Source organism: Dromaius novaehollandiae, chromosome 1, assembly GCF_036370855.1.
Source record: "Dromaius novaehollandiae isolate bDroNov1 chromosome 1, bDroNov1.hap1, whole genome shotgun sequence".
Classification (NCBI taxonomy): domain Eukaryota; kingdom Metazoa; phylum Chordata; class Aves; order Casuariiformes; family Dromaiidae; genus Dromaius; species Dromaius novaehollandiae.
Window position 1 is genome coordinate 72,006,221 of NC_088098.1, and position 16,657 is coordinate 72,022,877.

A 16,657-nucleotide genomic window follows, 5' to 3' on the forward strand; every position below is an offset into this window, starting at 1 on the left:
GTCAACACCATAGAGTATTTTACTACTTGTCAAGGCATAGGAGGAAGGGGAAGCAATAACATATAATGGAACAGTGATTTCCAAAGAGGGGAAGTGTAAAGCAAAAGCTATATGAATTAAGATCGTTTGGCTTTCAGTCAATTCCCAAGGAAGGACTGTTGTTCATCTTCTTGAAAGACTTTTTGCTTCAAAAATTTGGAAAATATTGTAATAGGCATCAGTACAAACTGTGAAAGATTTAGGACAGACCAAGAACACTAGTGACATTAATACAGATAAATGACAGAATTACAAGTAGTATTCCATCTAAAATCCTCACACAAGATGATTATAAAATCACGTGTGCTGGTCATCTGGGATTCCATATATGATCAGCAGTGTGGAAAAACACAGCAGACACACTTTTAGCCACTAACAATATATGGGTTTCCTGCAGCCTTTCTGTTTTAAAGTCAAGATTTCCTTGAACTAAAATGCAGTTATTAAATGCTCTCAAAGAAGAAGTGATTTAAAGCTGTCAACATTCCTCTCATCAGCCTGTCAATAATTTATTGTCTTGAAATACTAGATAGGTTTGACAAAATATGTATGTATATATATGACTGCGTGTGTGTGTGTGTGCGCAAAAATTTCTAGGAAAAGGGGAAGTAACTCTTCATTTGTCATTATCTCCGTAAAACACAGACATCTTCCATATTTTTACAAGCACATGTCAGGCCCTGGTCCTAACTTGTAAATTGTAAGGGTTTCTTTCATAGCACAGTCTGCATCAGAGGCATATGAGGCCTAACCCAACACCCAGCAAGACATACCTCAAAACTCCTGTCAAATTTACCAAGTTTTGCTTCAGGCACAGAGAAGGAGGGGAGTCCTAAAAATACAAGCTAGAAACAGCAGGCTGAAGACCCTGAGAATCTGAAGACCTGAGATCTATTTATACTAATTTCACTCTCTGGCATTTTGAAATGACCGAACCTATGGATAAAGAAGATTACTTTTTATGACTGGAACTGTACAGAGGCATTTAAGAGGGTGAGGTTTGTGTCTTGTAAGTGACTATGGTTTTCATTAAAGAGTCAGTTCACCAGCAATATGTCAAATGTGTTAAACTGATTTTCTAGAAAAGGCCAAGGGAATATTACTATAAGCTCTGGATAACTGGCTGAGTAATTCAAATAAAGCCAGGAATAGTTTCTGTACCTTCAAACACTTTATCTTTAAAGTATTACTACTAAGAACTATTGCAAACATCTAACAAACAGAAAAAATATTTCAGCTCTGTATACATTATCCTTGTCATCATTTCTCTTGAGTTTCTCTCCATAGTTGTAAGGCAGCAATATTATCTGTTATCTGCCGGGGGAGATAGCTGGCACATGGGCACAGGTGACGGGCGAAAGGCCACTGTGCGAGGCAGAAGTCAGGGACCACGCTGGCCACTGGGGCTCCTTGCAGTGAGGGCTCTGGATAAGTGGCAAGCTGGCAAGCTGCAGCACAACAGGGTGGCCTCCCTGCTCTTCTGTGATCCCATGGACCAGCTTCAGCCCAGCAGCAAATCCTTTGGTTTGCCAGTCAGCCCTGTCTCGCGTGTCAGGGCACAGAGGGACCAAAACATGATCCTGGAAGTTCATGAACTATGGACCTCGGGAAAAGTGAGGCAAGAGCTATTTGTACAGACCTTTTGTCCAGCGCATAAGATCTGATAGATTTGCTGTAAATTATCTTCATACTACTTCTGTCAGTAACCAGATGAACTACAGTGTGGTTTGCCAGCCCAACGGCCACTAGGTCTTTCGCCAGGGAGAAAAGAGACAAAATATAACTTGCAGCAACAGCTGAATAATTGCATCTGTTCAGATTAGTTTCACCTTGCAGTGTAAACACACTCCTGCAGCTGTGGCTCATTTATGGCCGCAATCCCTTCGTTTTTTTTCCTGCCAGTCTCTTGGTTCCCAGAGTCGGGCAGTGCAAGAGCTGACACCACCAAACCCCCTCGCCAGGAGAAACTCCAGTCATCTCACCAAACGTTTCACTTTCTGCTTAGGGAGCAAGAAAGGATAAAAAGCTGCCTGGGGACTGGTAAGAAAAACCCCAAGGACTGGAAAACAACAGCAAAGAGAAAGTCAAGGGAGTAGAAAACAGGATGTGTTAGACTCACAAGAGGGTAGGACACAGCAAGTGAGATAATCTACCTAAGAGTGCCAGGGTCTTACCACACAGCAGTTCCCTGCCCAGAACGAGTGAAAAGGGTCATGTTCCACTGGTAAATAAGGAAGGAGAGGAAGCAAAGAAAAAGGAAATGTCATCTTAACCATAACTGAGGAGAAATTTGTATTCCATCTGGCTGTAGTAACAGTAATAATGACTTCTCAGCTCCCCATGTACCAGTCAAAATTGGATGGTGTTTCTGCAACGCACAGGGCAACTTCCTTTCCAGAAGTCATTACGGTTTTATAGAGCGGCACCTCTGCACTCTACCACAAAGCAATCTGTTAACAAACATTAGGAACAGCAGGGATGGAGCAATGGGAGACTCTCAAATCAAGTATTCATTGATTTCATTTAGATGATTATACTGTACATAGAAGCCAAAAGGGTTTAGAGCTAATCTTCCCCTGACGGCCTGTGGTACATGAGGAGGGCACTGGGTGGTCCAGGCCCTTTTGATCCTGTTGCTGGGTCCTCCATGGCCATGGGTAACCCCCGATACATCTCCTCCCCTCCCCAGCCTCCACATGGCGTGCACTACAAAGTGTGGATAATAATGCTCTACCTCACAGGGTAGGGAGAAATAAAACACCTTGACATTATCACATAAGAGAAACCACCACAGTTAAGTGATCACTTCCAGTACTATGTTTGCAGCCCCCATAGTCATTTCATAGCTATTTTTGCTGCGGCTTTGCTGTTCTTTTATCCCTGATGAAAGCCAGCAGAAGACAAAATGACTTGCTAATATTTCAATGAGCTTTATTTCCATTCGTGTTCTCTGTAATTTCTTTTGCAGGCAAAACTTACTTGTAAAAAAAAATTTTTAAGTGTGCATGTGTGGGAAAATTCAGGTCTGTGGACAAAATACATGTTACAAAAAAAATTAATTTGAGTGTGTGTGTGTGGGGGGGGAACAAGGACAACTGAATTACAGAACAACAGCCGTGCCAGGCTACATGTACATTGTAACAGGCAGCACTGCCTAAATGCGCCAAACTGGCTCATGGCATGCGTTGGTCACATGTGGGTTTTGGCATAGGATGTGGACATTAGTATGCAGTCAGGATGGTTACAACGGGGTAAGTCAGCTGCACTCACAGATTGTCTCCTGAGAGTACTGTAAGCAAAATTTGGGGGAATGCAGGAAGGAAGGACATGAGCAGATGACGGAAGAGTCAGGCATGAATATGGGAAGGTAACAAGAAGGTTCAATGGAGGTGGAGCATAAAGAGAGCTACTAGAACTCATAGAGACATACATAGAACTCATAAAGAGAGTTGCTAGAGCCAGTCCTCTTCACAGCATAACAAGGAACAAGATCTCAGCCATGTGCAACCCCTGTGAAAACCAGGTAAAACACTACACTCAAAATATGAGCTTACTAAAATGCTCACCAACTTTGTACAGATCCAGTCAGAAAAAGACCAAGAAGAGCAACAGACCAACAACCATATGAATCTTAAATCCACACAGCAAGAGAACTGTTCACCTCTTAGAGCCACCAACACTTTATATACCTATAAAGTATACACATATAAACTTGAGATGACTTGAGCTGGGAATGGCACACCCTTTCCAACAGTCTCAAAAGTCTTTTGCTGTCAAGCACTTTCCTTTCTTGGCTTCTGTTCTTGTTCTGAACAGTAGCTGTCTGCAAAATATCTATCTAGAGCTAACAATCTAAGAAGAAGAAATGCTAGTTATCTGCACAGGCAAAGGAGCTACTGCTTCTGACTCTGCTATTTTGAGGGCAATGCAATGAGGGGAACTACAGGTCTTTTAAGTCCTAAGTATGGCCTTATTTCCTTCTCTAAGCCATGAGACCAGAACAAGCAGCTGACTGCCAGTCAACCTTCCTTCCTCTAGTAGCAAGAGTAGAGCAGAAAATAACTCACGGTTGATACTCCCAGGATGTGTTCCTCCCTTTCTCTTGGGTCTACCCAAACTACATGGAAACCAGCCAAGTCTCTGACTTGAGGTGTGAGGCTTGCATCCCCAGCTCCCTCCTCATCCTTTCCCAGTCTTAAGCCTCATCTCATGCATTTGCAGTGTAGTGCCATGGCAGCTTTCCCACACCATGACTCCGAGCTGGATGCAGTACACCAGCCCGATCTATGACAGACCACCAGCTCTACCACATGCAGGTTGGACTGGAGGAGTGTCATTAACACTTGTACAGGGTGTGATGAGCCATCCATCTACTTTCCAAGCAGCTCAGTAAAGAGGCATAAATCCTCAACTGCAACTTGGTACCATGGCTCAACCTCCATGATTCCGGTGCTTCAGATATAGACATTATGTGGTCCTTTGTTGTTATAGCAATAGCAAAGTAACAGGTCTGTTCATAGCCAATCTTGTTAGGATCCCAGCTCTTAAACAGGTTATTTCCATAACACACAGTAAACAGTAACTTGGTCATTTAAGGTCAAAACCATATCAGATTAAAGCAGGAGGTAGGCAGCTGAAGCTGCGTTCTGTCAAACTCACAAGAGACTTGTATTTTCTAGTCTATGCAGGGGGTCTATGTGGGGCAGGAAATAGGACAGTTACCAGGTGTGGAGAGGGACAGGAAACGAGAGAAGTCTCCCTTCATATGACTACAGCAGTAAAACTTTCCAGCAGTTTCAGTCATCCTGCTGGATGTGTGCCTGACCTTCCAATTAGTAAAACAAAAAAAATATATATATATATTTTAAAGCTACTTTAGGGGCATAGAAATAGAGAGAAAAGAAAGTGAAAGAAAATTAAATGGTGAGTTACGCTTTCCAACTCTGTATTATGACTGCTATCCTCAGGAGAGCAGTTTCACCTGGTTCCTACGAAATAGTAATGCATAGTGGGAGAGTAAAAAGAAGAGCCAAATTTCACATCCTATCAATAGATCAATAACTAATGCTGCTTTACGTGACCAGCTAGCAGCTAAATGGTGCTCTGCAGATATACACATAGAAAAAAAAAGACTGAAAAGACCATGTTATATTCAAGGCTACCACAGATCATTAGCCATATTGGTTGTGTCACTCCCATCCCAATGCAATGATCCAAAGGAAAGAAAAAACACTGGAGAAAAAGAATTCTGAAAATCCTTGCCCATAAATAACAGAAGAGAAACCATTTCACAGAATCACAGAATTGTTGAGGTTGGAAGGGATCTCTAGAGATCATCTGGTCCAACCACCCTGCTGAAGCAGGGTCACCTAGCGCACATTTCCCAGGATTGTCTCCAGATGGCTTTTCAATATCTCAGACTCCACAACCTTTCTGGGCAACGTGTTCCTGTGCTCAGTCATCCTCACAGTAAAAAACTTTTTCCTCATATTCAGACAGACCTTTCTGTGTTTCAGTTTGTGCCTGTTGCCTCTCATCCTACTGCTGGGCATCACTGAGAAGAGTCTGGCCCATTGTCTTTTCACCCTCCCTTCAGACGCTTACACACATTGATAAGATCCCCCCTCAGCCTTCCCTTCTCCAGGCTAAACAGTCTTAGCTCCCTCAGCCTTTCCTCATCGGAGAGATGCTGCAGTCCCTTAAACATCTTAGTAGCCTTTTGCTGAACTCACTCCAGTAGCTCCATGTCTCTCTTGTACTGGGGAGCCCAGAAATGGATACAGTACTCCAGATGCGGCCTCATCAGGGCTGAGTAGAGGGGCAGGATTACTTCCCTCGACCTGCTGGCAATGTTCTTCCTAATGCAACCCAAGATATCATTAGCCTTCTTGGCCTCAAGGGCACATTGCTGGCTCATGGTCAACTTACTGTCCACCAGGATCCCCAGGTACCCCTGGGCAGAGCTCCTTTCAAGAAGGTCAGCCCCCAGCATGTACTGGTGCATGGGGTTATTCCTCCCTTGGTGCAGGACCCTGCACTTCCCTTTGTTGAACTTCATGAGGTTCCTCTCTACCCAACTCTCCAGCCCGTTGATGTCCCTCTGAATGGCAGCACAGCCCTCTGGTGTATCAGGCACTCCTCCCAGTTCTGCATCATCAGCAAACTTGCTGAGGGTGCACTCTGTCCCTTCCTCCAGGTCACTGATGAATAAGTTAAACAATACTGGACGCAGTATTGACCCGTGGGGGACACCGCTAGCTACAGGCCCCAACTAGACTCTGCGCCACTGATCACAACCTTTTGAGCTCTGCCATTCAACCAGTTCTCAGTCCACCTCACTCTCTGCTCATCTAGCCCATACTTCATCAGCCTGCCTCTGGGGATGATATGGGAGACAGGGTCGAAAGCCTTACTGAAGTCAAGGTAGACAACATCCACTGCTCTCCCCTCATCTACCCAGCCAGTTATTCCATCATAGAGGCTATCAGGTTGGGTAAGCATGATTTCCCCTAAATTTCTTCTACTCCAGGTTGATCAGATGCTTATCCATGTGCAGGTCTGAATCTGTTTTCCTGCTGTTATACCACTGGTGGTCATAAGTAACTGACCACCTTATTTTTGGTATAGAAAAACACAATCAGCTGTTAACACTAAATTTCATAGCTGGACATTCTGATCAGTCACTCTTACTGCTGCCTCAAAAAAAGTGTGAGGTGGACCTTTACTTTCAGTGTTCTGTGCTGAGTGAAATAAGTGAAATAAAGAGGATGGCAACCGAGGTAGTTCTGCCTATTTGTAGATTACAAGTTCAGATCTTGTCTATTCTGGAAAACTCCATTATGACTGAGATACCTAATTAAATTATGACATCAGAAGAAATGAGAATTAAAACTGAGGAACTGTGAGGAACAGACATATTTTGACACTCTGATTAATGCTCTTTATTTTTGTTAACCTGTAATTACTTCAGTGACTACTGAACGATTGAGAGGAGAAAAAAAGAATGTCTTTGTTAGAGAAGACCTCCCCCCTGTTTTTAATTAAGGTGTAGGATTTCACAATACAGATATCTGAGGCCTATTAGAACTGCTCTGATAATATTAAATAAGACCAGACTTCACTTTCATGATATTTCCAAGGTTACCCTTGGAAAATCAAAACAAACAAACAAAGCAAGTTCCTCCTAGCTCAGGATAAAATGTTTTAGACCTGCTTTATATGTAAGAAAAAGAGCACTTCGGTTCATTTGAAGGTCACCTCTAATGGAAAAGCCCCAGCTGTGCCTTCGGAGGAAGACTTCACCTAGAGTAGACAAGTTACAGTTCAACACTTCATGTAGTGCAGCTTTCTTAATAAGGGGTATTTGCTGCAATATGAACAAAGTAAGTAGCTATATTACATACATTTCTGAGTAGACAATATGTATGCATTGTGGTTGAGGGCAACTGAAAGTGCAGTCTACTTTGCAGAGTGACTTTGTAAAGATCGCACTGCAAGGTTCCACATGTACTGTCTCTCAATGGCTTCTGGATCGAGTTTACTCAGTTTACAAGTAAAATGTTGGGTGTTTTTCTACTTAACTCTTATCCATGTGAACTCAGCCAAAAACTGAAAGTCAAGCTGTGCTCTTTTTGGCCTATATATTGTCACTCTAACAAAGATTATGCAGGCCAAATGCTAATGGGAACTCTAGGATAGGAGCAAGATTTGAGGATATGGGTCAAGTTCTCTCCTAGTGTAGATCAATACAGCTTACCTCCCCCTTCAGCGGAGATAACCTCCAAAAGACCAGTTGAGGATCTGTAACCCCATAAAGACCAGCTGAAGATCTGGTCAAATGAGGACCCTTTTTTACAACAGGAAGCTAAGTAACAACACTGCTGGTGATATAGAACTAAAGGAGAACTCAAGTTGTTCTCGCCAGCCCATGCTGCTTCAAATAGCAATAAAAAGGTAATACGTTTATCAGTAATATAGGAGTGTAAATAGAGCCTGCAAGCAGAAAATGTCTTAAATAAGACTATGTCATTCTCCCATAGCCGGTTTTCAGAGTAAAACCACAGACTAATGTGAAGATTTCACAATGCAGACATTTGACAAAGAAAAGATATTTCTTCTGGTGTAACGTTTGGGCCCTGACACCAATAAAACATATTTCCCAATGACAAAAATCTTGTAAACCACAAAACACAAGGACACAGGACTACAGAAGTTAAAGACAGAAGAAAAAACCCACAAAACAGAAATAGTACGGCCACCTGTGTGTTACGGCAATGCACAGTTACCATAGCCAAACAGGATGTATCCCTCATTAATACCACATATAATAAAATATACATATGTGTACAATACACATTTGATCTTATTCTAGGGATCTAGGACCAGGGAAATAAAAATAAGCTACAACCATTCTGGCCAGCCAACAGTGAAAAGCTCTAGCTTGGATCCCAGCAACTCTCAGCAGTCCAAGTCAACAGGACTCCAAAGGACAAATGGAGGTCCCCGTATGGATCCCTATCAAAGTCACGACAGGACTCTGAGGTAAATGTTTTCAAGATGAAGGGGAAGAAATGAAACAATCGAAGGACAAGATACCAAGGCTTTAACCTGCGACCTAACAGCGAAGGACAAGTTGACAAGGTTTTAACCTGAGACCTAACAGCAGCCACAGACATTTGTTTAATCTTTCAGGTGCTCATTAGTGTCAAGCCCCTGTGGCAGCCTCCATACTGTCTCTCTGTACTGTAGCTGGCTGAAGGTAGAATTATATACCATCCTAATGAGCTGCAAGGAGGGTGATGTGCGTCATTGGCTTCTGTTTCAATCTTGGCAATCTAAGTGTAAAAGCCTTGCAACAGCTTCTGATTCTGCTGACATTTAATTAGCCGGTGTCATTTTGATGCCATAGCCTGTCTCATCAGGATGATAACTACAAAACAACATGTGGAGCATAAAAGTTCTATGAGAAGTTTCAGGTCTGGCAGCCAATGATACGAGTCCCCTGACAGTTATGGTTCCTGGGACTGGTCCCCATTAGCCCTTTGTTTTGACACTGCTATCAGCAAGAGCTTCTCTGTTACAGCGACAGAAACAAAAACCAAAAAACTGCAAACCTCAGCAAAGCCTTGCAAAAAACTGCATCCTTCAGCTTTAAAATTCTACCTGTCCTGCAGAAAGGGAGCATCTTTTTTGCACAAACTCAGAGCTATTCATCCTGAAGGACAGACTTGATTCTAAAATATCAGCTGTGCAGTGCCCTTCTTATGAACCACGCATAATAAGGCAGAGTCCCAACTTTCATCAGGATCCCATGACTTACAGTGAAGGTATGCCGAGTCATACAAGCCCGGAGGTGTACGTCCACATGGTCAGCACCAGCTTAAGCTCAGGACACCCATGGTCTGCTTGGGGAAGGTCCAGGCTCTGCATATCTGCCAGCGAGCAGGGCTGGAAGGTGCTCAGTCCAGGCTGTGCCTGATCCATCCTGACTGCAAAAATAAGAGCTTGGCCTGACTCTTGGCACTACATGTATTGAGTCTCTTGTTCTCAAGGGAGCTCTGGAGCATAGGCTGAGGCTGCCTGTTTATGAGGGCTTAGCTTACAATGTGAATGATGAGCAGGCCTAATCCTAAATGGGCATTCAGCCCTCAGCTAATCACCACTGTAGATATCCTCTTGAAGCAGTACAATTCACAGCACCAAAAAGCTTGTACACAGACAAGGGAAACAGATGTATGAGGGAAAGCAGACAGGGACACAGTTAGGTTAGCAAAGAGAATCAGCAGATCAAGCGAAGTTAACTCTTAACTCAGTGCCATTTCTATTGGATCATCCTCTAACCTTAAAAAGTAGCCCTTATAATTTAAATATGTACACTATTTATCTTCATTTGCCTTCAAGCAATGTTGGTCAGGAGTCTTAAAGATTCAGTGACCCAGGGTGGTGCCCAGACCTCAGCTCCTCTGGAGGATCCTTGCTGGAGCTGAAAGCTGCTTCCCAAATTCCTGAGAGGATAAGCCTGCCTTGTAGGGGAAAATGATCTGAGAACACATAGTTTCTCACGAGGACAGGGAGATCCCTTTTAGGCAGATGTTATGGGGTGGTAACAATGCCACCAAGGGGGAAGAGAGAAAATTTTGCAAGGCTTTTCCACTTGGATTCCGTTCACATCCTTCCCATGGCATAACCATGACATTATCATTCCAGCCAGTTAATGCCCACTGCAGACCTGCTGGGCTTGTAATTGGTTCCACCCACCTCTTATCCTCAAAAGCCTTCCCGGTGTTTCTTTGCTGTGTTTTATGGATGGTGTTTGTAAATGCACAGTATAAAGTAATTCATTTCTGCCTTCTTCCTCAGCATTTCTTTTAAACAGTCAAATTTTGCTCCAAGTCTATCCCTGACCACAGTCACACTTCCTTCCTGCAGAACACTGTGCAAAACACCATGGCAAATCTGTTCACATCATTTCATACAAGCTCCTGCTACTGAATCCTTTGTCCTGACTTGAATTATATGGGGGTCAGGACAAATGGATGAATACGAGAATTCACATGCATCTTATAGCATATATTATGTATTTTGTTTTAAAGACACACACACACACACACACACACACACGAGAAAAGGAGGACCAAGGGTCTAAGTTCATCAATCCAAAAGTTAATATGCAGCCAAGGAAAGCAAACCCAGCAGCTGCTCCAAGCTCCAACACCAAAAATAACTACCCACAAAAAACTTGCACCACCTCCCTCACACACACATACACACTTGCCTCCATTATATCATGAAAAATCTTCCTGCCTTACAATCCATACTATTAGCAGCACAGCAAAGTTTATTTAAAAAATGTACTTTAACATGATCTCTTTAAAAGAGTCTTGGAGTACTAATGCGTTCAGTGATTATGCACTTCTCAACTGTCAACTGTAATACCCATTAAGTGACAATTTTCCTCATTAGTAAAGTCGCTGGGATCATGTGAGCCTAGGAGGAAACCCAGTGTAGCAGTTAAAGCAAAGCACTTGGGATCAAGCAAGCTGTCCTCTCTTCCCATGATGGCTAATGACTTGCTGTCTACACCTGTTTCTGGCTTGGTGTCCTTATCTGTAAATTGGGGTAATACCACCTACTTTAAGAGGGGGAAACGAAATTGACTAAATTATCTACTCTGATATCCTTGGAAGGAAGAGGCTAAAAAAGGGAAGATGAATTCTCTACGTACTTCCAGAACTGCTGTTACTATTATAATTTATTTGTTCTGCTGTAGCACATAAGAGCCCCAGAACCAGGTGGTTCTAGGCACAGAACTGATGCAGAACAAGAAGGTGGTCCCAGCCCTTGCTGTACTCAAACCTGCAGGAAGATATAGAATAGCATGAGAAAGAGAAAGGCAAGGGAAAAAGGTTTTGTGCTCCTTAGAGTTTTACATATGTGGATAGCTAAATTTTTTTTTAAAACTACCTTAAGTTTCTCCTTAATGAATACATCATACCCAAGTCTTGCTATCAAACCAATCCGATTTCAAGTGGCAAAAATACTAACTTTAAAAATAGTCTGCACTGTACAACTATTCCCAAATTATAAATCCATGCCATCAATAATTATTACCATTTTAATTGCCTCGCTAGCAAATATTATTCACGCATATATACCATGCATTACACTGCATGAAGTAAACCTGGCAAGAAGAGATTAGTTATCTCAAGCCAAGTTTGATAAATAAATCTTGAATCTACTATTAATATACTTTAGAAAGACAATTATATAAGGCTGAATTACTTATTTTGCTCACTCTACTGATAATTAGCACCAGAAGGGAAGGAGTATGAGTTACCCATTATCTCCAATTGCTACTGCATGCTTAGTAGTGCATCCAGCAAGAACCTCATAATTCACAGCAAAATCCTGCTTCTTTTCCCTTTGTTTATTTTAAGAACCTATCGAGAAACAGAACTTCCAACTGCGTTAGTCTATCACCAGAGAGCTTGGTTCAAGCTGGTGTTTGTTTATGCTGTATACCTGCACTGGTATCAAGCAGCATTAATTTCTTTTAACCTTATGGGGTGGAGGAAATGATTTTTCATTTTGTCTTGGTGACATCAGGTGAATGTTGTATTTACGGAAGTAGTTTTGGTACCCCCTTGGGATTTAAATGCATTTTTAACTTACCCTTATAAAAGCTCCTCCTATTTACCCAAGGGTTGCAAAGGTATTGTGGAATTCCAAGATCCTCCTCTCTCCAGCCAGAAGAGAGATGCTCAAATGCTTAAAATTAAGCATTTGAACAAACATTTAGCTTGTCTGAGAGTCTCAGCACACGCATCACAAAAGGGAAGACACACTAGTCAGTACCTCTACTGCTGCAACAGCTCTGGGAGCCAGGTGGAGGGAATCACAAGGGACTGAAAACCTCATTACAATATTGCAGTTTGCTTCCCTACTCCCTACCCGCTCACATCCTTCTAGATCAAGGACATGTCTGCATAGTTCTCCAGGCAGATAAAAGTGCATTCTTCCCATGCTCCAACCTGACTAGAAGCTATGTAACTTTATTTAATGTACTTATGAGCCTCATGAATAGGTCCTGCTGAAAGGTTCAGTGTATTAGCTTGGGCTTCATGCCTGATTTAGAGTTTGCATCTAGCTGAAAAATACAGAAAAACACTAAGTATTTTCTCTCTATAGAAGCACATATATGCATGCATGCAAACTATAGAAGCCTGCGGTTCTAACTAGTGCCTTTTCTTACTTCATAGTAATTGTAAAGAGGTCATGAACTTCATAGAAATATTACTAACTCCAGTAAAGCTTTCTTAGTTTACAAACTACTTCTAGTTTACAAACTACTAAAAGTCTTGCTTGTAACTATCAGTTAGCAAGCTCAGGCAGCCATCTGAAAAGCCAGAGGATTCTTTTGGCCTTCCATGAAGGCACGTTTTTGTGCCACTTAAAAACTTGTCTCTCGCATTTAACTCTCATGTGCAGAAGCATTAATGCAAGGATCAAACTTTTTTGTGCTACTGTGCCAAAAGTTTTTGTAAACTCTACAGAGCCATCACATCAAGATGAAGTCTGTCTGTGGTAAGGCCATCGCCTTACAAACTCTGCAAAACAAAGTGTCGCCTGCTATAGCAGAATCTTTTTGAAAAGATATCAATAAAAATACCACAAAAATTTCTTTTGATTGAAGCATGAAAAGGAGAGGTATAGCAACTGATGGAACTATCCAAAACAGACCCCTGGTAATCATCCAAGGCTACTGTAAGAAATTAGCAATGTCAAGCTCAAAGCTTGGCCCTGAGCATGGCATTTGAACAAGACACAGAAAATGGAATCTTCTCAGTGGATTTTGAAGAGAAGAACTGTGATCGCTCTCTACCTGGCAATGACAGGCTTATTTTTCCTATGTGTGACTTCAAGCACCAGTCTGTGTCACGCCTCCAAACGGCTGAAGAAGAGCTGTAGCTGAAATGAGCCCCTACCCCAGCGCCAGGCTGCAGCGGGGGGGGAGGGGGTGTGCAGCTGAGGGTAGTTCCTCATGGATAATGCAGTTCTGCTTTCTCTCGGTGGTGAGAGATAGGTCGAATAGGGAAAGTGGGGAGCAGCAGTGTCCAGAGGGCCCTCAAGTCGGTGCAGGGGAAACATCAGAGCTATTGCACATGGCAGACTGGGGAAGATAAGAAGAAGATGAAAAGATAAAGGGAAGAAAAGAGAGGACAGACGAACAGGTGATAACTGCTGTGACATGACATTTCACAGCCGGTATCCTACCATCATGTCCCCGGCTGCTGTGCCAACACGGCTCTATGTGTGCGTGAGAGTGGGCACGCATGCACACACATGCTTACATATGTCTGTGTATGCATGTGGGGTAGGGGTTGGGAGGATGGAAAGGAGATTTAATAACAGAAATCTCAGCCTTGCTTGTGACATATTTATAACTTTCTATGCACTGTGGGTCAAACATTTACAAGAATGCCTTTTGCTTCTGGTAAAACCAACCACAGGAAGGGCAAGGAAGGATGTAGTGGTGGCAAAATGCAGAACCCACCATAGCCCTGAAGAGTGCAACGACAAAAACTGAAAGTCTGAGCTCCCCAAAATAAACTGTCTGTGTTTGAGGGCTGTAATAGCAAAAAGAGGAACTCTTGGTCTTGATTCTGCTATTACAAAGGGGTCTAAAAGCTGTAACTACAGCAAGTGGTCACATGCAAGTGTCAGGGAAGTGACTGAAGAGCCATGCTGGTTGTAGAAAAAAATAAGTCAGATGACAGGTGAAGCTGTAAGGAGCAGAGCAAAGAAATACTATGTAAATTAGGTCAGCGAAGCTGAGCGCAAGGCCCAGCCACCAACAAGCCACTTAGACATAGCAGAGTATAAGAGGGCGTTTAGAGAGCAGAGCCAGAAAAGGAACCAGGCAACAATGGCTTCACTGAGGAGGGACCAAGTTGACATCCTGCCCAGCCCAGAGCGAGCAAGAAGGGCACACATGGAAAGAGTCTGGGGCTCAAAGATCAGCCGTCCTGTGCCAAGAATCACACCTTTTCAATAAGAGAGGAGAGAGCAAGGCCCCACATTGCTTGGCCTTCCATTGCTCTGTTTTGATACGGGGCTTGACATGGCTGCAAAGCTATTGTAAACAGACGCCTGTACTGCGCTACAGAAATGCAACAAGAGGAAATCAGTCATATTTCTAAAAAGATGTGTATTTTTACAGCAAACAGAACTGCTTGTGCCATTTAATTCTACAGAACAGGAAGGAGCTCAGTAAATTGCTGCCAAGAGCCTTAGGCCACCAAAACGCCTGCCACGGCTCAGGCCTACTGAGCAGCTAATGAGCAGCCTCCCAGGCCTCCCCAGAACCTAAGCGTGCTCCTGCGGGAGGACTTACCACACACCTCAGCTAGCTCATACACCCTGCACAGGGACCTCTCTGGTAACATGACCTCAACAGTCATTTCATGTAGAGCTTTAGGCCTATATTCTACTCTCAATAGCTTCTTTGCCACAGTCACAAACCTGGTAAAGTCATTTAACACAAACTGTACACAGAAGACATAAAATACTAACATTTCAATTTCACAGGCATTTAAATTTTTGTTACAAACAGTCATGCAAAGACTAGTCACACATGGTAAGGAGCTACAGACACTTCCTAAAAATTCTGTTATCATTGATGGGTGTCTTACATACAGGACTACATAGGGCGCAAAAGCAGAACATGGTCATCCATAACAACATAATAAAAACAAGATTTACTTATTTAAATGTGCTGCAAGCATGCAAACATAATTCAGTAACTGTTTTTCCACTTCTCACTTAAGAGAAATATTGCATAACACTAGCATAACTATGGATTGTTTTTTCTTTTTCTGTTGAGTATTACTTTAATTCCTAATAACATTTAACAAGAATAATGCATATAGAACACTCCCTTACCCCTGCTTATTTCTTTTTACTTAATAAAAGAAAAATTTAATGTCCCTTATATGAAACATCAAATTCTATCATTTCTGATATAATCAAGAATGTCTTTCCTTTTTTCATTAAAAAATCTTTCCAATATTCTTAATACAACTGAAAAATAAAGAAACCATTTTTGATATCACCTGTTCTGAAGAATAAATATCCCATAAAGTAAAAACAATCACTCTACATTCTATCTTTATCAGTACAGAAGCAAAAGTGATGGGAAAAAACTTGGAAGCACTACAATGTAATTCAAAAGAAGGAAATAGTGAAAAAGCCCAGTTACTCTTATTGTCTGAATAATTAGTATATCTAAAATAAAATTAATCTTTTCAACTCAAATTCACTCAACATTGGAATTGAAGTTGCTAATTTAAAAATAGTATTAATAACTTGATTTATGATTTGATTAATATAAATGAGCTGTTAATGTCAAAAAGAAGACAAAGCTAAGAGTACATTAATTGCTTTACTCTGAATTGTTATTTCATACTAGCGGAATCTACCAAATCCTTTGGAGTGCCTACTCTTACAGTGAGACCACTTCCTTGTCCTGCTGTGAGCATCATTCCAGATAAAATCATGTCGTACGCAATCATAAGCCAGAAGACACAAGAGGGGAAAACTTCCCTTTTTGATCAGACAGGTTTTGCATGGAGTTTAAGCATGTACACAATAAGTAAGACATACCTGATGTGCCAATATATAGATATTATGGCCAACGTCTTTTGGGGATATGCCATCGTCTCCATTCTCCTCCTCATGGTCACATTCTAGACCTTGGTTATATGCATTCTTCATCACATCCACCTGTAACACAAACCAAACCAAGAAGAGATGAAATAGCTGTCATTTTCAGGGAAAAAAAAGCACACTGTGTTTGAACACATTCACTTTGTTCAGCTCAAGCCTGGCTGGGTGCCCTGCGGTTCTAAAAGAAGAGTGAGCAGTCTGAGGAACACTTTCTGAATAAAGAAAAGCTTGAAGAATTTATGATGCTCCAAACTGCTACATTTCTCATCAGCAAAACTTCTGCACCCATGACAAAGGAACAGGAATACTGAGCCTCTGCAAAAAGGTGTTTTCACAAATGCTTTTAAAGACAGACCAACAGGTAGTGTCTTTTAGCACTTGCAGTGCAGGCACA

General features: G+C 42.1%; 1 protein-coding gene across 5 annotated transcripts in view; it reads right to left on the minus strand.

Annotated features, from left to right (window-relative positions):
* The window catches only part of ITPR2 (inositol 1,4,5-trisphosphate receptor type 2), a 272,287-nt gene that overhangs the window by 52,521 nt on the left and 203,109 nt on the right, over positions 1 to 16,657 (minus strand). For all 5 annotated transcript variants that reach the window (XM_026114016.2, XM_026114015.2, XM_026114018.2 and 2 more), the window contains one exon: positions 16,201 to 16,320. In XM_026114016.2, coding sequence (XP_025969801.2) covers positions 16,201 to 16,320 — 120 coding nt within the window. The remainder of the gene's footprint in view (positions 1 to 16,200; positions 16,321 to 16,657) is intronic.